Raw genomic sequence first — 25,623 nt, forward strand, 5'->3', positions numbered from 1 at the left:
AAAGACAAAGGGGGTCGACAGGGGTTAGACCTCCAATACTACAGAAGAGTCTTAAGTATGATGGGAAAACCAACTGGCAAGCTTTCTATGCCAAATTCTCACGATTATGCCAGGTCAGTGGTTGGTCTTCAGGGGAGTGCAAAGATCAATTGTGCTGGTCCCTCGATGGGAAACCCAGTGAGTTTTATGCCTTGCTGGTGGAAAGAAGGCATGACTTGTCTTATGAGGACTTGGTGAGTAAGTTAGCTAAACGGTTTGGGTTCAATGAGTTGCCCGAAACAGCCCAAGTCCAATTTAACATTGCCAGGCAGGGTGGGGACGAAACCTTAGAGGACTGGGCCGACAGGGTCCAATCCCTTGCCACAAAAGCCTTCCGTCACCTGGGTCAACATTTTTAATTAATTCTCCATAGGCGACAATGGTAACGTTTTCCTCCATTGCTCAGTCCATATCGTTTACTTGAACATGTAGGATGGCTCATATCGAAGCTGATACATTTATACATGTCTGGTTAAATTTTCGGGGTGGCAAGTGAGATTACTTTTTTCGCAAATTGCTGGACCCCGGAAGATGGTGAAAAATGTCACTCTCCACATGAAATAATCCCAAAATTCTGATCATAAAACTCAATAAAAAAATTGTCCTTTCTAATAATTTATTTCAGGTCAAATCTACATATTTCTTTTCTCATCACATCAGCTCTATAAAACAGTTCTTATTGTTCATTTATGTCCATTTTTAAAATCACAGCATCCACAATTGTATCGCGGACTAATATTGTTTTTTAATTACGTCATCTGAGTTCCTCATCTCAAGGTCTATTAGGGACCCTGACCCATATTAGATCAGCAAATGTCAGATTCCACTTGTATTGCAGAATGAATTTCTTCGGTACACCTTTTCGAACAATTCTGTGAAGTTTTTTTCCGCATCTGAAATAAAATAAGTTAATTTTTAGTATTTTTAAGTAAGCATGCTTATTACTGTTCCTTATATCTTTTAGTAGAAAAAAAGCACAAAATCCATATGTTATCAATTCACAATTTAGACATTGATTAAGACTCTTCATAGCTTAAAGTGCCATTTAACAAACCTTCATTACCTAACTGACTTTATAAAAATCATCATGTTTAGATGATGAATCATGAAAATATTGTGTTTTTTACTGTAAATAAGGTAGATTTAAGGATTTTTTCACTCAGAAAATAATGTTTTTGATATTTATTTCTTTCATAGAAGGAATAGAACATTTTTATTTTTTAATAACTCTTAAGATCATTCACAGACAATTCTAAAACAGGTTTTAGTTTTAAAATCCATCAAGTAATAACCATTTTAGAGTTCTTTTTGTGTGAGTGTTCAAATAGGGAAAAATGGTGCTTTTCTTTAGTGAAGATAACATTGTGACGTCATCGCTTTTGTGACGTCATGACTTTATGATGTCATAATTTAGAATTATACAAACATAACAGAGTGTGTATTTATTCAATAATGAAAGGGAAAAGGAAAAGAAACCAATATAAGGTTGGTAACCAAGCCCATCTATTGCGTTGTGTATCCCTAACAACAGATCAAGGTTGTAGTGTTATTAATGGTGTTGCTCCATCTACAGCTCCATCTACACAGGTTTTAAAAAATTTATCTATGCAAGTTTTACCTGCACCACCTAAACTTAAATTTTCTAATTCCACTACAGATTTGACTCCTAAAAACACCACAGAATCTGTCTGGTTATCCCGCCTTACAGAAAAGGAATTTAAGCTGTACTCAAAAGAGAGTTACGATAAAAAAATCTTATGTAGCTCCCCAAACTGAAAAATGTGCGACTACAGTCAAACTACTCAGACCGCATAAATTGTCAGATGATTATTTAGATGAATATTTAGAGGAGAAAAGTACTGAAAATAGAACAGTAGATAGAGATCTTAATATTTTAATGATCAATAGTCTTATAATATGTCATTTAAATAAAAGTCCAAAGTGTGGTACTCCAAGTTGGATGCCAACTCGGCGTATTGGCAAGTCAAAATAAAAGAGGAGGACCGGCCAAAAACGGCCTTTATCACCAAATATGGGCTGTTTGAGTTTGCACGCATGGCCTTTGGGCTATGTAATGCACCAGCCACATACGCCCGGGTTATAAGCTTGGTACTCCGGGGGTTAACATGGCGGGTAGTGTTGGCTTTCTTGGATGATATATTAGTCTTGGGAAGGGATTTCGGGGACCACTTGGCAAACCTGAGGGTGGTATTTGAAAGGTTTAGGACGTATGGGCTCAAACTAAAACCCAGGAAGTGCGATTTATTTAGGAAGAAGGTAGAATTTTTAGGTAGGGTGGTAGGCCCCGAAGGGATGGAAATTGGCCCGGGATATGTAAAAGATGTAAAAAATTGGCCAAAACCCCGGAACTCAAAGGAAGTGGAACGATTTTTAGGGTTCGCAAATTATCACAGGGCCTTTATAAAAGATTATACTAATATAGCCTTGCCCCTTCAAGCCTTAACCGGAAAACGCCCCTATTCCTGGGGAAACGAGCAACAACAGTCTTTCGGCAGACTCAGGGAAGCCATGGTGTCAGCCCCTGTCCTGTCACTGCCCAATGCAACTGATCCTTTTATCTTCGACACGGATGCCTCCGACAAGGTTATTGGGGCAGAATTATTGCAGGTTCAGGGGGGACAGGAACGGGCCACTTCCTATGCTAGCTTTACCCTCACCCCAGAACAGCAGAAATACTGTACTACCCGGAAGGAGCTGTTGGCCATTGTTAGGTTCACTAGGCTGTTCAGACATTACTTGCTTGGGCGGTGGTTCACGGTTCGAACAGATCATAGTAGCCTCACTTGGTTGACCAACTTCAAGGAACCCCAGGGACAATTAGCCCGGTGGCTGGAAGAGATCAGTCAGTTTGATATGGAAATCAAACACCGGCCAGGGGTTAAACATCCTAATGCAGACGCTTTATCTCGATTGCCTCAATATGGCCCATGTCCCGAGTTTCTAGCAGATTTGCCCTGTGGGGGGTGTACATACTGTGCCCGAGCTCAACAAAATTGGGGACAGTTCACGGAAAATGTCGATAATACAATACCCTTGGCAAAGAAACCCTATGGTAGTACACAATCCAGAGACACACGAGAACCAGTGGTACAAATATCCCGGGTATCAGTGTCTAAGATGGGGGACGAATTGGTTATATGGTCAGAGGGGGGGGGGGTGACATCTGGGTGCAGGAAATAGGAGGGGAACCGGGGGTGAACTTGGGATACAGTCAGGAGGAGTTAAAAGAAAACCAAAGTAAGGACCTAGAATTACAATGGGTGGTTCAATGGAGGAAAACAAAAGGGGAACCCTCTGAGGAGGAAATCTTCCTTAGCGGTCCCGCCCCCAAGTACTTCTGGTTAAATCGGGAATTATTTGTCCTTAATGGAGATAATATCCTGTACAAGAAAGGGAAGAAAGGAGATGCAGACAGGGTGGCCATTCCCCAAGTATCACGAAAGAAACTGATGGAGTTGTGTCACGATATTCCTGCAGCGGGCCACCAAGGGAGGGACCGAACCTACCAAAGGATCAAGTCGAGGTATTATTGGAGAGGGATGAAGAAAGAGACTGAACAGTATGTAGCAAGTTGTGCTTTGTGTAGCCAAAACAAAAAGGCTACTCGCCCAAACCGTCACCCTATGGTAAAACATCATGCTGGGGCGCCAATGGAAAGGGTTCATCTAGATTTTGTGGGGCCCCTCCCAAAAACGGAACGAGGAAATGAACATATCCTCATGATGATCGATCAGTTTACCAAATGGGTGGAATGTGTCCCTCTCCCCGCCCAGGGCGCAGAACTAACAGCCCGTACAGCAGTGAATGAATTCTTCTCCCGTTTCGGGAGTCCCTTTCAGGTATTCACTGATCAGGGGAGGAACTTTGAATCCCATCTGTTTAAAGCCATATGTGACCTGCTTCAAATACACAAAAGTAGAACCACCCCATACCGCCCTTCCTCCAATGGTCAGGTAGAGCATTGCAATCGAACCTTCCGCAATTAGCTGGTGCGTTCCGTGCTTCAGTCAGTAAAAGCACCGGGTTTACTCCTAATCATCTCATGTTGGGCAGAGAAGTCAATCAGCCTGCTGAGTTGATGTTCAGGGGGCCACAGGGGGAGGGAATTCAGGATAGAGAAAAATATGTTTCAGACTTAGAGGAAGCCATCCAAGGGCCACATGAGCTGGCCAGGGCCAATCTAAAAACGGCACAAGAACGCCTCAAAAGGGATTACGATCTCAAGGTGGTAGTCAGAAGGTTTAAAGTGGGGGATCTAGTGTATCAATTGGATACGGCCACCATCAAGGGAAAATGTCGAAAACTGACACCATCCTGGAAGGGCCACGGGGTGGTGGTGGAAAGTCTCACTCCATATCTTTACAGGGTCAAAATGAAAACAGCAATGGTGGTGGCCCATCATGACCGGATTAAGTTGTGTAAGGATAGGGAAGTCCCAAATTGGTGTAAAAAACTACAAACCCAAGTCATAAGTAGAAATTGGAAGGAAATAGAGGAGTTAGAACCCAAGGGAAAAAAGGGTAAAAACATTTATTGTTCATGCCGGGGACCAGATGATGGGGGTCTCATGATTAGATGTGACGAATGCAGGGAATGGTTCGATGGACGATGCGTGGACATCACTCCTGGGGAGGCTGACAGAATGGACGCCTATCAGTGTCCTGGATGTTCGGTCTCCACAGGGGTGCACGTGTCCAGGATCTCCCTGCACTCTAAGGTAAATCTATTTCAGATGGACAATAATCAGAACAAGCCAGACAAGTCAGGAGATGAAGCCCAGCCATCCTCTCCAGAGACGGAGGAACTGGTGGTTTGTGTGTCGGAGGAGGAGCTGAGACAGCTAGACCCTGAGGTCCAGGGGAGCCCGGGGGCTGCGGTAGAGGTAGGTAGGGGGTCAGATGGGGGGTCTGAAGGGGTCGAGGGGAAGGGGGAGGTGAAGACCAATAAGAAGAGGAAGTCAAGGCCAAACAAAAAGAGTAGAGCTGCCAAGAAGAAGGCCATGGCAGCGACCTCACCTCTCCTGACAACCTCACCTCAGGGGATGGCTCAGGGTCAGGAGGTGTGTCGGGGCCAGTCTGGCTCCCCAGCTTCCTGTGAGGTGGCAACACCTCACTATGGAGTGCAGGGTGAATCAGTTGGTACTGGACTGTCTTGTCCAGTGTCTGGCTGTGAAGCCCGGGGACCAGGCCTGGAAGGGCACATTCTCGCGGAAAACGTGGCCGAGATGTTCCGGGACCTGGGTCAGGATCCCTAATAGACCTTGAGATGAGGAACTCAGATGACGTAATTAAAAAAAAATATTAGTCCGCCATACAATTGTGGATGCTGTGATTTTAAAAATGGACATACATGAACAATAAGAACTGTTTTATAGAGCTGGTTTGATGAGAAAAGAAAGATGTAGATTTGACCTGAAATAAATTATTAGAAAGGACAATTTTTTTATTGAATTTTATGATCATAATTTTGGGATTATTTCATGAGGAGAGTGACATTTTTCACCATCCGGGGTCCATCAATTTGCGAAAAAAGTAATCTCACTTGCCACCCCGAAAATTTAACCAGACATGTATAAATGTATCAGCTTCGATATGAGCCATCATACATGTTCAAGTAAACGATATGGACTGAGCAACGGAGGAAAATGTTACCATTACCGCCTATGGAGAATTAATTGTAAATGTATACCCACCTGGGAGTTTCCGACCCAGGGTTAGCCCGGGTGCGCCTCACGTCGCTGAGCACACTCTTCAGGGCCCTAGGGGGTGGCTGCGGTTGGGGACCCCATCCATTGGGTGATAAGCCAACTGGAGACTGTGGGATTGACTTCAGAGGACTTGACCGCTGAGTGGGGAGCCATGGCAGCAGTGTGCCAATTGGCGCGGTGGGAGGTTCCGCCAACCTTCACGCTGTCGCCAATCAACTCACCTGCAGTCCTCATGCACTGGAGGGCGCAGGTGGAGCTGATGGTTCTCTTACAGGGACATCAGCGTCAGGCCTTTCTGGGGAAGGTTAACCTCAGCTCCAGTGAGCCGTCCCAGTGGAGCTCCCCTAGTGAGCAGGGGAGTCCACCAGCCAAGGCAGGAGTTTTCAGCAGGCTGGGGGCTCCGGTTTGCACACAGGGGACTCCCAGGCCCATGGGACAGGTTGGGGCGTTCAGTTCCACGGGGCCCTCTCCCAGGTCCATTCCCTCCCTCATGTCCCTCCCTACCCGGCCTGTACCCTCCCTCATGTCTCTCCCACGTCCCAGTTCCAGCAGGTCACTTCCGAGTCTAGGGTCACGAGGCTCACCCTCGTCTGTGGGGGCACAGGGATCAAATCACCAGGGGAATCCCTCGGGGAGTAGGGGAGTGGAGTCCCAATTGTGCAGGGATCTTCCAGAGGCATTTGACAGTCATATGCATCTGGATAGGTCCCTGACCAAGATGGGGCTGCCTTCTCGGACATCTCTGGGTGATTTTCTAAGGGTGCGGTTGGACCCTGTCCCTGTGGACCCAGTCAAGCTGGCTGGAGGGGTTGCAGTTTTCTGTGACCCGAAGACTTGGCCCCGTGTGTCTTTGAGGCTGGAACCGGGGTGGGTCGGGGCAGTGGGGATCCACCCGAAGAGTGCTGGGCAGTTTGAGGATGCCACTCAGCACCGGTTCCACCAACTGGTGTCCCACCCGAGTGTGTCCGCCCTTGGAGAGGTGGGAGTGGATTTCACTGTGGAGGAAAAACTGCACGCCCGTCAGATATCGACCTTGCGATGGGCACTCCAGTCCTGCCGTTTTGACCAGCCTGTGGTCCTGCACATTCGGGGTGGCAGACTGGATAGGGTTCACGCCCGAGCCCATCGCGAGGTTTTGGAGGTCCTGAAGAGCGTGGCAGTTAATCCATTACAGCTGATTCATCTCCACTGTACATGTTTCCAGGGGGGATTGCTCAGATGCGGGAGTGGCAGGACTCGTACTGCAACGCCTACTTCGGGTTTGGAATGGGTGTCAGGTCCTTCGACTCCGAGCAGAAGGATGCCTTAAGGTCGGTGCCTTCCTACAGGATTCTCTTGGAGAGTGATGCTCCTTACTTTCACCCACCAAATGCACGGCATGGCCACCCTCATTACCTTTATGAGGTGGCAAAGGTGGTGGGGACAGTGAGGGCAGCCTCACCGAGGGAAATTGTACGGGTGGCCCACCTCAATGGAAGCCATCTGTACGGAGTTAACCCGTAGGTGGACAACTCTCAATGTAAATAGCAACATAAAGGCCCATTGGCCAGTTACAGATGTTTGATTAAATTTAAGTTATAGCCAGTTGGCTTCTAGCAAATGAATTTACAGCCCGTTGGCTTCTGAATTAATCGTAGTTATAGCCAGTTGGCTCCTGAATTAATCGTAGTTATAGCCAGTTGGCTCCTAGTATTGAGTTTTAGGGCCCGTTGGCCAAAAGGGAATGATGTATATATGTGTAGTCCGGGGATGTTGGGGGAAAAGGGGGGGGGGCAACTGTAGTTCAGTCACCCTAGGGCATGGGTAGGGGGCGGGTCTACTGTGTTTCGGATCCTATGTTTTTATTATATCCCATACTGATTTCCCTAGCATGATCTTTTGTTTTTACCCGGGGGTTACTCCTTTTGTATAAAGTTGGGGGGAGTGTAGTACCTCAGGGTCATCGGTGGTGCTCCACTGATGGGGAGGCAGATCCGGAAGACGAGAGAGCCTCGTTTCGGATCTGCCGACAGTCGTAACCTAGAACCAGAACGTGAAGCAACGCTGATTTCTAGCCGATTCCCAAATAGTGCCAAAGTAGTGTGTACTTGCAAGATCGCCACGGTAAGTTTTGAGAAAGCTTACAGATATAAACAATTTCTCATAGTTTAACGCAAATTGGTTAAAGAGTTTTTGAGTTAATGTCCGACATGTTGACAACAGACGGACAACAGTATACCATAATACGTTCCGTTAACGAGCGTATAAAAAATATTATAATATATTGAGTAGTAATTTAAACACATTCTAGATGCATAAATTAATACTAAAAACATAGTCATAGAAAATGGAATGCATTACAAAGGATTATATCCGTAATAAGAAATACTGATTTGTCAAAGACCATATTATTATAATATTTCATTTACTGTTATCTGTTTTTGCCCATTTTAATTCCTTGTTATCTGTTATATGCCAAATCAATTTGCTGTTTTGCTGTTATTTGGGACCCCTTGCCCCCCTCTATAATGACAGTAAGAAGACAGGTGTGATTTTAAATTTCTCTGGCAATATTTCAATAACAGGACTTCTGTCTCTTTTTGGAAATAATAGGGGGTCAAACCACATTTGGTATTTGTGAAAGCTGAAAGGCTGCATACTAAAGATGTATCAGTTGAAGTAGCTGCCATCGTCTGCCATCTACTTGTTTACATTGTCATGGCTGAAATATTGAAGTAACCTCCCTGCCAATGGAGAATACAACAAAGGGAAATAACTCTTAGTCAAAAGTCATTTCAGAGGGTCCATATGATAACCCTAAATAAACAATTTTTTGACTAAATCCCAAAATTTTAAGTATTGAAAAATAAAGTTTTGTTGGTATTATTTTATTGAAAATACTATTCATTCAGAATTAATTTAGCTAAATATATTTATTTAAGGATAATTTTCTCTTAATTTCTATAGGGAAAAGCCAGAAAATGATATTCACATTTTTTGAGTATTAGATGAAATTTAAGAAATAATTCATGGGGGCTTGAATATATCGTGATTTTACCACGGGTTGGCCCTTTATGACAAATATTTTACCCCTGAGCGATAGCGAGGGGTAAAATATCGGCATAAAGGGACAACCCGTGGTAAAATCTAGATATATTCAAGCCCCCATGAATTATTTCGATTCTGATAGGACACATACGGCAATTCTTTTGGATCGAAGCGCTCTAGGTGTAGGCAAATATTTGCCGTTCCCATAAATAAACGCACTAATAAACTAGCGTAAAAGAACGGAGCAAACTGCATTAGTGACATGCTTAAACTATTTAAAATAATGTATTTAGACAGTTTTGGATGAATTTGAATGATAATTTATTTATATGTCTTATATGATGTACAATAAAGGGCTTTTGCCACATTTTAGCATCATTTGTGTATGTTTCCTTGTGATGATTTTCGGATTCACAAGCGTGTATTTTCCCGTCAAATGCTTACATTCTAACGTCATTGTTCTATGACGTCGGGTATCTCATTCATAAAAAAGCATATGACGTGGGAGTACAATCGGAACAGCACTGGCAATATATTCATATTTTACCACGGGTGTGTACTCAAAGCGTTTGAAGGACGTCATGTTAGAATGATCCATAATTTATGTTGCAAACGTTTTTGTTGTTGGTTGCCTAGGTTTAAGCCAATATTTATATTTTTTAAGACATATCATGAATCACAAGTTAACTGGCTCTGCTGTTACCGAAAACAGAAACTAGAATGCTTGTCATTTCCGTGTAAAAAAGTTAAGGCAAAATTAATTCCACAAGTCCACAAATTATACGCAACGATTGCTGTTATACCTTCAGCTCATTCACATTTTACACTTTAAATGATTATTCCAAATGTCAACCAGGTAACCAAGCAATCCTTAAGGTAACACGATACCGAATGACGTTACGCCATGAGTTATCGTTCCTGACGTTATCGAATAACGTTCACACATATAAGCCAATGCAGCGGGTTTTGTGTGGCATTTTTAACGGCTTTTAAAACGAATAAACCGCTTTGTGTAAGAATCCACATATATTGTTAATAACAATACGCGAGTAAAACAATTTTGTCGTTCAAAGTATTTTGGCAGTGAGTGTTTTGCCGGCTCTGTTAAAAATACCCTAAATGAAACCAGCAAAATAGCCTATTTCTATAGAAATGGCTATTTTGCCGGCACCAGCAATATCATTGAGTTAATTTGTTAATTTGAAGGATCTTTGTGAAGAGTGAAATTTAATAATTATGTATCAACATAAAACAATCAGATATTATAATTACACTGATGTACCACTAGTAGTTAAACATAAGTAAACAGTTAAAATTGCATCATAGGGATTCATTTTCATTAGGTCATAAATTTGATAAAATAAACAACATTACATAGTCGATCACATTATGTCATTGTCAAAGCTTCAAAAAAAAATTTTTTTTGCCATTGAAATCATAAATTTAGTCAGCCAGTTGAATTGCATATGTGCAGGGACTTTCTATACTAAAGTATATACATGTATTAGTATAGAAAGTCCCTGATATGTGTAAAAAAACTGGTTTTTATTAGTTAGCACCCGCTTACCTAATTCCAGCAAAATAACACATTTTTCAAGCACCAGCAACACATTCACTATATATTGCTGGTGCCGGTCACAAAGTTATTTCCATAAAAATACATGTAGTTTATTTTGCTTGGCTTGAATTAAGATATTTTAATCAGAGCCGACAAAATGGCGGATTTGCTGCAAAATAGCCACTGCCTTCAATCTTATAGCCATTGATTAAATCTTCTTCTTCTTCTTGCGATCCTTCAATTATTGAAAATTATTCGTCGGGCGTCGACTCTAAAATTTGTAATTTACAATGCAGCAAGAAAAATCAAAAATAACAAAATCAAAATAACGTATGTACATTTGAAAAATAAATTTTGATAAAACTATATACATTTGATAACAGACTAGTTAGGGATAGAATATGGGGATGAGAGCTGATTCTGAGATCATACTCTTGAATCCCTCTACAGTACTGCATGCTACTATTTGTTGTGGCAGATAGTTCCAACTTATAACTGTTCGTGGATAAAATGAATATTAAAAAAAAAATGAATATTTAAAACTGTCTTTAGATGTTTGTATTTGCCTAAATGAGCGTGGATTGCTATGTTTAGTTCTACTGTCTAGTGGGATCAAAAGGTTATGTGTAGGGACTGCAACAGTTTCATGAATAATTTTGTAAAAGAAAACAAGTCTGTATCGTAAACGCCTAATTTCGAGTAGGTACCAATTTAAGTCTGTCATCATTTCAGTAACTGAACTGGTGTTATGGATGTGGTTGCATGAGAAGCGGACTGCTCTTCTCTGAACTTTTTCAATTTGTGAAATTTGCAGTTTTTGATGTGGATCCCAGATTGTTGAGCAGTACTCTAATTTTGGTCGGACAAGAGCTGTATATGCATGAGCTTTAACTTTTGGTGAGGCTGTTTTTAGGTTTCTTCGAAGGGACTGATTTACTTTTGATGTCATGTTATCTATATGTTTGTCCCATTTTAAATTTGATTGAAGAGTTAGGCCTAAATGTTTCGTAGAGTCGATTTAATAATGTAATTTATAAGAGAGTCTAAAGGTTTGCGTTTTTGAGTTACACTGGGAATGTTGCACTTATCAGGATAAAAATGCATGAGCCAGTCCTGCTCCAACCTACCGGCCGCTTCTAAGTCATGCTGTAATTTATATGCGTCATCTGGTTTTTTAAAGGGCCAAGTAAAATTGTTGATTAGGTCTAGATGTATGTGACCTGGAATTTTCAGATGAATCGGATAACCGGTTGTTAGGTTGCTACCCCTGAATTGGTAATTTTAAGTAAATTTTGCCGTTTTTTATTATCTTGAATATTATTATAGATAGAGATAAACTGTGGACAGCAATAATGTACAGCAAAGTAAGACCTAAAAATAAGTCAACATGACCAAAATGGTCAATTGACCCCCTAAGGAGTTATTGCTCTTCATAGTCAATTTTTAACAATTTTCATAAAATTTGTATATTTTCACTAACATTTTCCACTGAAACTACTGGGGCAAGTTCATTATAGATAGAGATAATTGTAAGCAGCAAGAATGTTTAGTAAAGTAAGATCTACAAACACATCCCCAAAACACAATTTTATCATGAATCCATCTGTGTCCTTTGTTTAATGTTCACATAGACCAAGGTGAGTGACACAGGCTCTTTAGAGCCTCTAGTTAATTTCCTTATAAATGATACTATCATCTGCAAACAATCTTAATTACCGTGTTTAATATATTCTGCCAAATCGTTGATAAAGATTAAAAATAAAATTGGATCAAGTACTGTGCCTTGGGGTATCCCAGATATTACAGGAATTTCATTTGATGTTTCACCTTCAAGGACTACTGTTTGTGTTCTGTTTATGTACTCTTGTGTTGATTCAATGCTAAACATATGGAAATTTTATAGAAAATCCAAAGCCTTTCCCCTGGTAATCACCTATTTGACAATTCAGTGCCTGATATAAAGAGAATTATTGGATGCAGTGCTAGCAATGTTTTCCTTATGTCATGTTGTAAAAATGCATGAAATTGTGAAATTTGCATTTGATTCTTTTTAAGTCATGTTTGGTATCAAAAGTCATTATTTCTTATGAGTAATTTAGTTTCAATATTTTTATTACGCTAGAAGTGCATTTTATTCGGAAAACAAGATTTTGAACTATTTTTCAAATAATTTTATAAAAGACATGTATTAGTCGTTTTAGCGTTACTATGAAATATTTATGGATTAAGATTAAGATTATGTCGTAAGAATACTTTTTGATAACAATGGTCATCAAAGTAATTTATTTGTCAACACCTAAACTGTATATAGAGTGAATAATGTCAATTAACACTAAGTCTTAATTTAATCTGCTTTTGATAATTTCCTTTTTTGGAAACTATTCGTTTATAAGTACCTTTTCTAATTTTCATTGGTCGAAAACGTTACTATGATCAGGTTTTATAAAGGTTACTTTTGAAACGAAAGGGGTAGTAGCGAAATAGAGAGAACTATGCGACGCACCGGTTCGCCCCGCTCTCGATCTACGAGCAGAGGCGGGTTAATATATGTTGCCATGATTACTGTTTTGTAAATATGCTTTATGAACTGTGATTAATTTTGTATATATGTTGGATGGAAAAATAAAGTATATGAACGTTCATGTATCCAGTCTCGTGTATTGATTTACAATAACTTTCCAGTACGGAACCTCTATCATCTCAGTAAAACGGGCCTAAATTGTTTGGATTGTAAAATACTGTTATTCATTTCCGACGGACTATAGAGTTAACAAAAACGAAACACACCAACGAAACAACCACATGTTTAATCGACAAATTCAAATTACGACAAACTAGGATTTTCTATACACGTCAAATAATAAGGAAATTCTAAACGTGTCAAATGGCGGAGGATGAGTGCCGATCTTGTGTTTACCTTTCGCTGCCAAGCTGAGTGTCCCCATTGAAGAACTTTATCCCAGATATTCGAAACTTGTTTTCGAAATAATTATTGTGAACATATGGACATACCTATACCTTTTGATTAACCGACCATGAACAATTAACGAACAGCGACCCATGAAGAATATCGAAACGACATGACATTCCTCGAAAACGACCATGAACAACTTAAGATTTGCACCTTGTGATTATATGCTAAAGTGGATGTGACCACTTGTATTCCCAGTATGGTGGATTTCTACCATGGATGTGATGTACCGTATGCAGAGAAGACGGTTCGATGCCAATTGTGAAATGAGATACTATTTGAAATTTCTAACTCTTGTATTCAACTTTAGTTTGAATTTATATAACATTTGCTTTATAATTTTCATTTTCAATATTAACATATTTTATTGATTTTGATTGACCAATTTCGTATCTAGTTTAAGTCCAATAGCCGGTCTATTGTGTCTGTTTCTTGATGTTTATAGTGCTAAACGTAGTCTGAACAACTACAAGAATTTTTAAAGATCAGTCAAAATCAATAGAATTGTGTGTAATTTTTTTTTTAAATTTTAATTCATGAAGACGAGCGATTTAAAACCAATGATCACGCACCTTGTAATTTACAAAAACAGAAAACTGGATATTGTTGGTATTTGTCACAAAGCTAATTAGGGCACTTGACAGGTTATCCAAAGCTAAGGAGGGCATTCTGATAACTTTGACCAAGATATTGTTCTATTGAAAGTGCAACCGGTATTCTGTCCGGGTTCAAATTTTAAGGAGGTTGTAAGGGGCCTGCCTTAGATGAATTTCGAACCTCAACGGACCAGAAACTAGCATTAAGTAGACGATGTTTTATTGTTGTATATCACTTGGTTTTTATTTTCGTGTAAATGGTTCTCACTTACATTTACGAAGTAGAGTTTCGTCCGAATGTACGTTTACGAAGTAGAGATTCGTCCGAATGATTATTTTTTCAAAATTAATACGCAAGATAATAAGAAGTGAGAAAAGTGTATGTCAAATGTAAATGTTGATGTCAAAATTTATACAGCTTCGGGGTCCGAAGCTAAGGGGATGTTGGAAGAGTTGTCATGTTGTAAAAATGCATGAAATTGTGAAATTTTGCATTTGATTCTTTTTAAGTCGTGTTTGGTATCAAAAGTCATTATTTCTTATGAGTAATTTAGTTTCAATATTTTTATTACGCTAGAAGTGCATTTTATTCGGAAAACAAGATTTTATTATAAATAAATTATTGTGAACATATGGACATACCTATACCTTTTGATTAACCGACCATGAACAACGAACAGCGACCCATGAAGAATATCGAAACGACATGACATTCCTCGAAAACGACCATGAACAACTTAAGATTTGCACCTTGTGATTATATGCTAAAGTGGATGTGACCACATGTATTCCCAGTATGGTGGATTTCTACCATGGATGTGATGTACCGTATGCAGAGAAGACGGTTCGATGCCAATTGTGAAATGAGATACTATTTGAAATTTCTAACTCTTGTATTCAACTTTAGTTTGAATTTATATAACATTTGCTTTATAATGTTCATTTTCAATATTTACATATTTTATTGATTTTGATTGACCAATTTCGTATCTAGTTTAAGTCCAATAGCCGGTCTATTGTGTCTGTTTCTTGATGTTTATAGTGCTAAACGTAGTCTGAACAACTACAAGAATTTTTAAAGATCAGTCAAAATCAATAGAATTGTGTGTATTTTTTTTTTTAAATTTTAATTCATGAAGACGAGCGATTTAAAACCAATGATCACGCACCTTGTAATTTACAAAAACAGAAAACTGGATATTGTTGGTATTTGTCACAAAGCTAATTAGGGCACTTGACAGGTTATCCAAAGCTAAGGAGGGCATTTTGATAACTTTGACCAAGATATTGTTCTATTGAAAGTGCAACCGGTATTTTGTCCGGGTTCAAATTTTAAGGAGGTTGTAAGGGGCCTGCCTTAGATGAATTTCGAACCTCAACGGACCAGAAACTAGCATTAAGTAGACGATGTTTTATTGTTGTATATTACTTGGTTTTTATTTTCGTGTAAATGGTTCTCACTTACATTTACGAAGTAGAGGTTCGTCCGAATGTACGTTTACGAAGTAGAGATTCGTCCGAATGATTTTTTTTTTCAAAATTAATACGCAAGATAATAAGAAGTGAGAAAAGTGTATGTCAAATGTAAATGTTGATGTCAAAATTTATACAGCTTCGGGGTCCGAAGCTAAGGGGATGTTGGAAGAGTTGTCATGTTGTAAAAATGCATGAAATTGTGAAATTTTGCATTTGATTCTTTTTAAGTCGTGTTTGGTATCAAAAGTCATTATTTCTTATGAGTAATTTAGTTTCAATATTTTTATTACGCTAGAAGTGCATTTTATTCGGAAAACAAGATTTTATTATAAATAAATTATTGTGAACATATGGACATACCTATACCTTTTGATTAACCGACCATGAACAACGAACAGCGACCCATGAAGAATATCGAAACGACATGACATTCCTCGAAAACGACCATGAACAACTTAAGATTTGCACCTTGTGATTATATGCTAAAGTGGATGTGACCACATGTATTCCCAGTATGGTGGATTTCTACCATGGATGTGATGTACCGTATGCAGAGAAGACGGTTCGATGCCAATTGTGAAATGAGATACTATTTGAAATTTCTAACTCTTGTATTCAACTTTAGTTTGAATTTATATAACATTTGCTTTATAATGTTCATTTTCAATATTTACATATTTTATTGATTTTGATTGACCAATTTCGTATCTAGTTTAAGTCCAATAGCCGGTCTATTGTGTCTGTTTCTTGATGTTTATAGTGCTAAACGTAGTCTGAACAACTACAAGAATTTTTAAAGATCAGTCAAAATCAATAGAATTGTGTGTATTTTTTTTTTTTAATTTTAATTCATGAAGACGAGCGATTTAAAACCAATGATCACGCACCTTGTAATTTACAAAAACAGAAAACTGGATATTGTTGGTATTTGTCACAAAGCTAATTAGGGCACTTGACAGGTTATCCAAAGCTAAGGAGGGCATTTTGATAACTTTGACCAAGATATTGTTCTATTGAAAGTGCAACCGGTATTTTGTCCGGGTTCAAATTTTAAGGAGGTTGTAAGGGGCCTGCCTTAGATGAATTTCGAACCTCAACGGACCAGAAACTAGCATTAAGTAGACGATGTTTTATTGTTGTATATTACTTGGTTTTTATTTTCGTGTAAATGGTTCTCACTTACATTTACGAAGTAGAGGTTCGTCCGAATGTACGTTTACGAAGTAGAGATTCGTCCGAATGATTTTTTTTTTCAAAATTAATACGCAAGATAATAAGAAGTGAGAAAAGTGTATGTCAAATGTAAATGTTGATGTCAAAATTTATACAGCTTCGGGGTCCGAAGCTAAGGGGATGTTGGAAGAGTTGTCATGTTGTAAAAATGCATGAAATTGTGAAATTTTGCATTTGATTCTTTTTAAGTCGTGTTTGGTATCAAAAGTCATTATTTCTTATGAGTAATTTAGTTTCAATATTTTTATTACGCTAGAAGTGCATTTTATTCGGAAAACAAGATTTTATTATAAATAAATTATTGTGAACATATGGACATACCTATACCTTTTGATTAACCGACCATGAACAACGAACAGCGACCCATGAAGAATATCGAAACGACATGACATTCCTCGAAAACGACCATGAACAACTTAAGATTTGCACCTTGTGATTATATGCTAAAGTGGATGTGACCACATGTATTCCCAGTATGGTGGATTTCTACCATGGATGTGATGTACCGTATGCAGAGAAGACGGTTCGATGCCAATTGTGAAATGAGATACTATTTGAAATTTCTAACTCTTGTATTCAACTTTAGTTTGAATTTATATAACATTTGCTTTATAATGTTCATTTTCAATATTTACATATTTTATTGATTTTGATTGACCAATTTCGTATCTAGTTTAAGTCCAATAGCCGGTCTATTGTGTCTGTTTCTTGATGTTTATAGTGCTAAACGTAATCTGAACAACTACAAGAATTTTTAAAGATCAGTCAAAATCAATAGAATTGTGTGTATTTTTTTTTTAAATTTTAATTCATGAAGACGAGCGATTTAAAACCAATGATCACGCACCTTGTAATTTACAAAAACAGAAAACTGGATATTGTTGGTATTTGTCACAAAGCTAATTAGGGCACTTGACAGGTTATCCAAAGCTAAGGAGGGCATTTTGATAACTTTGACCAAGATATTGTTCTATTGAAAGTGCAACCGGTATTTTGTCCGGGTTCAAATTTTAAGGAGGTTGTAAGGGGCCTGCCTTAGATGAATTTCGAACCTCAACGGACCAGAAACTAGCATTAAGTAGACGATGTTTTATTGTTGTATATTACTTGGTTTTTATTTTCGTGTAAATGGTTCTCACTTACATTTACGAAGTAGAGGTTCGTCCGAATGTACGTTTACGAAGTAGAGATTCGTCCGAATGATTTTTTTTTTCAAAATTAATACGCAAGATTATAAAAAGTGAGAAAAGTGTATGTCAAATGTAAATGTTGATGTCAAAATTTATACAGCTTCGGGGTCCGAAGCTAAAGGGATGTTGGAAGAGTTGTCATGTTGTAAAAATGCATGAAATTGTGAAATTTTGCATTTGATTCTTTTTAAGTCATGTTTGGTATCAAAAGTCATTATTTCTTATGAGTAATTTAGTTTCAATATTTTTATTACGCTAGAAGTGCATTTTATTCGGAAAACAAGATTTTGAACTATTTTTCAAATAATTTTATAAAAGACATGTATTAGTCGTTTTAGCGTTACTATGAAATATTTATGGATTAAGATTAAGATTATGTCGTGAGAATACTTTTTGATAACAATGGTCATCAAAGAAATTTATTTGTCAACACCTAAACTGTATATAGAGTGAATAATGTCAATTAACACTAAGTCTTAATTTAATCTGCTTTTGATAATTTCCTTTTTTGGAAACTATTCGTTTATAAGTACCTTTTCTAATTTTCATTGGTCGAAAACGTTACTATGATCAGGTTTTATAAAGGTTACTTTTGAAACGAAAGGGGTAGTAGCGAAATAGAGAGAACTATGCGACGCACCGGTTCGCCCCGCTCTCGATCTACGAGCAGAGACGGGTTAATATATGTTGCCATGATTACTGTTTTGTAAATATGCTTTATGAACTGTAATTAATTTTGTATATATGTTGGATGGAAAAATAAAGTATATGAACGTTCATGTATCCAGGCTCGTGTATTGATTTACAATAACTTTCCAGTACGGAACCTCTATCATCTCAGTAAAACGGGTCTAAATTGTTTGGATTGTAAAATACTGTTATTCATTTCCGACGGACTATAGAGTTAACAAAAACGAAACACACCAACAAAACAACCACATGTATAATCGACAATTCAAATTACGACAAACTAGGATTTTCAATACACGTCAAATAATAAGGAAATTCTAAACGTGTCACTTAAAACAAGTTTATGAATTTAGATATTAGTTAAAACAAAATATATATAAATATAGACCAATTCAAGTACACATTCGAGGGTGCACTCGACATTGGTGACTCAGCACGAGGTTTTTTGCATATTATAGGTTGTTTTAAGACTTTTTGTAAACAATAAACGCTAGCACATCATAGAAAAATAAGTGGGTAGTATTTTTTAGGGGCCAGCTGAAGGACGCCTCCGGGTGCGGGAATTTCTTGTTACATTGAAGACCTGTTGGTGACCTTCTGCTGTTGTTTTTTTCTATGGTCGGGTTGTTGTCTCTTTGGCATATTCCCCATTTCCATTCTCAATTTTATAGTCTATGTTTAAAAATTTATAACAAAACTCTCGGTTTTAAAGTCTATTGATTTTCTACAAAAACCTGGTTTTATTTACCACATAGTCTCTTTTTTCCATTAAATGCAACAAAACAACGAAAAATAATGCTTTCCACGAAGTTTCCCATTGGTATATGTACAAAATTGTTCATCTATGTTATTCATTTTCTCTGCTGTTTTGATACAATTGCAGTTTGAAAATTTTGTAATTTAATTGCTACAGAAGGGGTCATAAACCTTAAGTAATCTTGAATCCAATGATATGCATTGCAATTTAAACCGCAGAAGCCAATTTTATACATGAGGTGGTGATGTGAAACTTTATAAAATGATTTTGCAAAATCCATTATTATGATGTCTATTTGAATGTTTTTATTATTTGAATTTGCAGGATCTTGAATAAATGATATAAGCCGAGTTTCACAGGAGCGGGAGGATCGAAAACCATGTTGTAAGTCATAAAGTATTTTATTTTTTGGCAGATGTTTCATTATGCTACTAGCTAGAACATGTTCTCATAGTTTGCAGCAGATGCAAGTAAATAATATTGAGCGATAGTTTTATAGGATCGTGTTTGTCACCTTTTTTAAATGCTGGACATGCACTTGCGTTACGCCAGCCGTCTGGGATCTTTCCAGAGTTCAGTTTCAGTGATGTTTGAAATATGATTGATAAGATGGGAGTGATAGATGATTTACACTCTTTTAAAATGTTTCCATGGATGAGATCAGGCCCAGCTGCTTTGTTAATATTGATATTATTTAGAAATTTTCCTATGCCCTGTTGTTGTATTTTAATATCAGGCATATGTGGATGTTTACTGGCGCCCTTATCTGGTATTGGATCATCTGTTACAGATGTGAATGCTTTTTTGGACTGTTCATTTAGGATGTTAGCTTTTGCTTTTTAGTCAGATGTTAGCGAGCCCCCTTTTCGGAGTGGTGGTATGTTAGAACTTTCAGACTTTTGTGTTTTTATATAACTGAACAGATTTTTGGGGAAGCTCTTTGATATAGTAGTAGCTAGGGTTGTCATCAACTGGTATACCACATATCATATTTTCAATATAATTCCAATAAGATGTTCTTTGTTGTTTTTGTATATCATGTTTTAATTTTTTTAGTTGGTCTTGTTTCCCTTTCAGTGCCTTTCAATTTGTACTTTTGATATTTTTTCTTGTACTTTTTCATTTGTCGTCTTATACTGTCTGTTATCGAAGGTAAATTTTTGCTGTTTCTCATCATTTTCTGTGGTATGTTCTCAGTGATAGTGTTTTGTAATGAGTTTTTAAATATTAACCAAAGTGTGTTTGTATCTTCACTATCTTTTTTATACACAGTATTTAGAAAAGATAGACCACCAAATAAAAAAGGACCGTCAATTTCATGGAGGCGTACTCATAGCTATATATATCAAATCATTTTTTACGTACAGAAATCAAAGAACTAGACACAAGATGTGAAATGATATGGGTAGAACTATGGATATCAAATGCACGTATTACTAAATGTTATATGTGCTTATTATCGACCTCAGCCAGATGATGATATATCTTTAGATTTACTATAATGATCTTTTGAAAAATATTCATAAGATGATGTTTTCGGTGGAACCAGGTTTCGGTCAAGAAATAATTCATGGGGGCTTGAATATATCGTGATTTTACCACGGGTTGGTCCTTTATGACAAATATTTTACTCTGAGCGATAGCGAGGGGTAAAATATCGGCATAAAGGGATAGCCCGTGGTAAAATCTAAATATATTCAAGCCCCCATGAATTATCTCGATTCTAATAGGACAAATACGGCAATTCTTTTGGATCGAAGCGCAGAGGCGGATTTCGGAAGGGGGGACAGGGCCCCCCATTTTTTGGAAAAAAATTGGTTGCTTATATAGGGAATCACTAAAGCGTGACTGGGGCGGACCCCCTCTTAGGCAGTCAGTGGGCCATTACTTACAAATTTTCTAGTTCCGCCAGTGAAGCGCTCTAGGTGGAACCGAATACTTGCCGTTCCTGTTCCCAAAATAAACGCACTATTAAATTGGCGTAAAAGAACGGATCTAACTGAATAAGTGACATGCTTAAACTATTTACAGTAACGTATTTAGATCGTTTTGGGTGAATTTAAATGAGAATTTACTTATATGTTTTATATGTTTAAAACAAAATTGGCTTTTACCACATTTTAGCATTGTTTGTTAACGTTTTCTTGTAGTGATGATTTTCGGTTTTAGAAGCTTTTAAAATGCTTATATTCGCATGGACGTTGTATTGTTTATGTTATGAATGTGTTAATGTGAACTGAGTTCATTGGAGATGAATTGGTTGAATTTTAAGGTTTTTTTGGGGGTGGGGGGGGGGGGTGGGGGGATGACCTCAGGTTACCCCCGTAATTAAAGTTAAGTGTATACTATGCTATGATATATTTTATGCTGCAATAAACTATTTTTTTTTCATTCTGAATGTAGAACTTCATTGACAATGCATAGCTTATGTCATATATTTGTTAAGATAACAATTGAGTTAGATTGGTTATATTTCTTGGTTGTTTTTTCTTTTTTATTAATTTTTGTTTGTTTTTTTTTTTTGGGGGGGGTAACCTTAGTTATCCATGTAATAAAATAGTAATAGATACAATGCTAGGGTATATAATTATTCTGTAATAAACTAATTTCTTCATTTTAAAATGTAGGACTTCATAGACGTTGTATTGTTCGTGTAATGTATTCTTTAAGGTGAACTGAGTTAGTTTTGAGTTAAAAGGATTATACTCGGGTTTTATTTTAGGGGTACCCCCTGTGAAGAAAGAATAATAGATACAATGCTAGCGTATATTATTATGCTGTAATAAACTAATTTCTTCATTTTAAATGTATAACTTCATGAACATGATGAACATTGCATAGTGTATGTCATATGTTTGTTAAGATAACTTTAGCTTTATTGGCAATATTTTTTTTTCGGAGGGTTACCATAGGTACCACTTGTAATGAATAAATAATAGATACAATGCTAGGGTTGATAATTCTGTAATAAATCATTTTTTTTCACTTTAAAATGTAGGACTTCATGGACGTAATGTTGTTTGTATAATGTTTTTCTTCAGATGAACTGAGTTAATGTGATTAAAATGGGTTATATTTATTTGTTAGTGAGAAGGTGACCTCAGGTACCCCCTGTAATAAAAGATTTATAGATACCATTCAAGAGTATATAATTATGCTGTAATACCTTACAACAGATAACATGAGGGCTTTATTAAACCAGTCTTCATACAATACATATTACCTAATTTCACCTCCAATCAACCAGTCTTTATTCACTACACTGCATTAAGATGTGTTTTATAAAGGTGACCTCAGGTCATCTGTCTATACAGACAGGTTAAATAAAGGTGACCTCAGGTAAACTGTTGTGTATAAAGACTGGCTTAATAAAGCTGACATCAGGTAATCTGTAGTGTATAGAGATTTGTTTAATAAACGTTACCTCAGGTGATGTGTTGTGTATGAAGACTGGTTTAATTAAGGGGACCTCAGGTAATCTTAAGTGTATGACGACTGGATGAAAGAAGGTGAAATCAGATAATCTGAAGTATATAGAGACTGGTTTTATAAACCCTTGATGTTATTCGTTGTGAATGAAAACTGGTTAAATAAGTCCTCAGGTAATCTGTAGTGTATTCAGATTTGTTCTATAAAGGTGACCTCAGGTAATCTGTATATGCAGATTCGATAAATAAAGGTGACCTCAGGTAATCTATATATGCAGATTCAATAAATAAAGGTGACCTCAGATAATCTGAAGGATATGAAGACTGGTTTGATAAACCCCTGATGTTATCTGTTGTTAATAAAAAATGGTTAAATCAAGTCCTCAATGAATCTGTAGTGTATTCATATTTGTTTTATAAAGGTGACCTCAGGTAATCTGTAGTATTTTGAGATTAGTTTAATATAGGTGACCTCAGGTAATCTGTCTATAAAGACTGTATTATTAAAAGTGACCTCGGGGAATCTGTGTATGGAGACTGGTTTAATTAAGGTGACCTTTGGTTAACTGTTTTGTATAAAGACAGATAAATAAAGGTTATCTACGTATGCAGACTTTCTTGATAAACGTTAACCCACGTAATCTGTTGTGCATGAAGACTGGTTTAATAAAGGTGACCTCAGGTAATCTGTTGTGTAAGAAGACTTGTTTTATTAAGGGGACCTCAGGTAATCTGTAGTGTATGAAGACTGGTTGAAAGAAGGTGAAATCAATATTTAGACTGGTTTGATAAACCCCTGGTGTTATCTGTTGTAAATGAAAACTGGTTAAATAAAGTCCTCAAGTAAACTGTAGTGTATTCAGATTTGTTTCATAAAGGTGACCTCAGGTAATCTATATATTCAAATTTAATAAATGAAGGTGACATCAGGTAATCTATATATGCAGATGTAATAAATAAAGGTGACCTCAGGTAATCTGTTGTGTATAAAGACTGGTTTGATAAACCCCTGATGTTATCCGTTGTGAATGAAAACTTGTAAAATAAAGTCCTCGAGTAAACTGTAGTGTATTTAAATTTATTTTATAAAGGTGACCTCGGGTAATCTGTATATGCAGATTTAATAAATAAAGGTGACCACAGGTAATCTGTTGTGTATTTATACTGCTTTTATTAGAGGACCTCAGTTAATCTGTAGTGTATGAAGACTGGTTAAAAGAAAGTGAAATCAGATAATCTGAAGTATATAAAGACTGGTTTGATAAACCCCTGATGTTATCTAATGTGAATGAAAACTGGTTTAAATAAAGTCCTCATGTATTCTGTAGTGTATTCAGATTTGTTTCATAAAGGTGACCTCGGATAATCTGTATATGCAGAATTTATAAATAAAGGTGACCTCAGGTAATCTGTTGTGTATGAAGACTGGTTTTATTAAGGAAACCTGAGGTAATCTGTAGTATATGAAGACTGGTTTTATAAACCCCTGATTTTATCCTTTGTGAATGAAAACTGGTTAGATCAAGTCCTCAAGTAAACTGTAGTGTATTCAGATTTGTTTCATAAAGGTGACCTCAGGTAACCTATATATGCAGATTTAATAAATAAAGGTGACCTCAGGTAATATGTTCTGTATGAAGACTGGTTATCTTAAGGGGACCTCAGGTAATCTGTAGTGTATGAAGACTGGTTGAAAGAAGGTGAAATGAGATAATCTGAAGTATATGAAGACTGGTTTGATAAACTTCTGATGTTATTCGTTGTGAATGAAAACTGGTTAAATAAGTCCTCAGGTAATCTGTAGTGTATTCAGATTTGTTTTATAAAGTTGAACTCAGGTAATCTGTCTATAAAGAATGGTTTATTAGAGGTGACCTCAGGTAATCTGTGTATGCAGACTGATTTTATAAAGGTGACCTCAGGTAATCTGTTGTGAATGAAAACTGGTCAATAAAGGTGACCTCAGGTGATCTGTTGTGTATTGAGATTTGTTTTATCAGATGATCTGTCTATGAAGACTAGTTGAATAAAGGTGACCTCGGGTTATCTCTGTATGCAGCCTGGTTAAATAAAGGTGACCTCAGGTAATGTGTTGTGAATTAAGGCTGGTTTAATAAAGGTGACCTTAGGTAATCTATGTACGCAGACTTGTTCAACAAAGATGACCTCCGGTAATCTGTTCTGTATGAAGACTAGTTAGATTAAGGTGATCTCAGGTAATCTGTAATGTATGAAAACTCGTTGAAAACAAATAAGATCAAGTAATCTGAAGTGTATGAAGTCTGGCTTAATAGGCCCTATTGTAACCTGTTGTGAATGAAAACTAGTTTTATAAATTTCTCAGGTAATCTGTCACATTTATTTAACAAGGTGCCATGCATACAGATTATCTGCGGTCACCTTTAACAAACTAATCTCCCGATAACCTCAGGTTACCTTTATTAAACTATTCTTCTTACTTAAAAGAGGGACGAAAGATACCAGAGAGACAGTCAAACTCATAAATCGAAAATAAACTGACAACGCCATGGCTAAAAATGAAAAAGACAAACAGACAAACAATAGTACACATGACACAACATAGAAAACTAAAGAATAAGCACCAACCCAAAAACTAGGGGTGATCTCAGGTGCTCCGGTAGGGTGAGCCGATCCTGCTCCACACGTGGCACCCGTTGTTATGCTTAAGTGATAACAAATCCGGTAAATAGTCTTGTAGGGCATATTGATGAAAGGGAAGGGACTGTAGTTACGACGTAAGACACATTTTTGATATCATTTGTGAAACGGTTATTCCATAACGGTCAACCAACTGGTGATAGCGTCCGTAAAATTTACAAAGGAATGATTTCAACTTCATCATTTGGAACTCCTGGTTTAATAGCTTCCTTGTGAGCAGCAACCCTTTATCAAGAAAGTCATGATAGGAA

At 37.4% G+C, this 25,623-nt stretch overlaps 1 protein-coding gene across 1 annotated transcript; it reads left to right on the forward strand.

The window, feature by feature from the left end:
* The first annotated feature begins 5,852 nt into the window (after positions 1-5,852).
* LOC143066728 (uncharacterized) lies at positions 5,853-13,648 on the forward strand. Its single transcript, XM_076239540.1, has 3 exons — positions 5,853-6,957; positions 6,990-7,171; positions 13,634-13,648. Exons 1-3 carry the CDS (start codon positions 5,919-5,921, stop codon positions 13,646-13,648), a joined length of 1,236 nt encoding a protein of 411 aa, XP_076095655.1. The 5' UTR covers positions 5,853-5,918.
* Positions 13,649-25,623: the final 11,975 nt, after the last annotated feature.

The sequence above is a fragment of the Mytilus galloprovincialis genome, chromosome 3 (assembly GCF_965363235.1).
Source record: "Mytilus galloprovincialis chromosome 3, xbMytGall1.hap1.1, whole genome shotgun sequence".
NCBI lineage: Eukaryota > Metazoa > Mollusca > Bivalvia > Mytilida > Mytilidae > Mytilus > Mytilus galloprovincialis.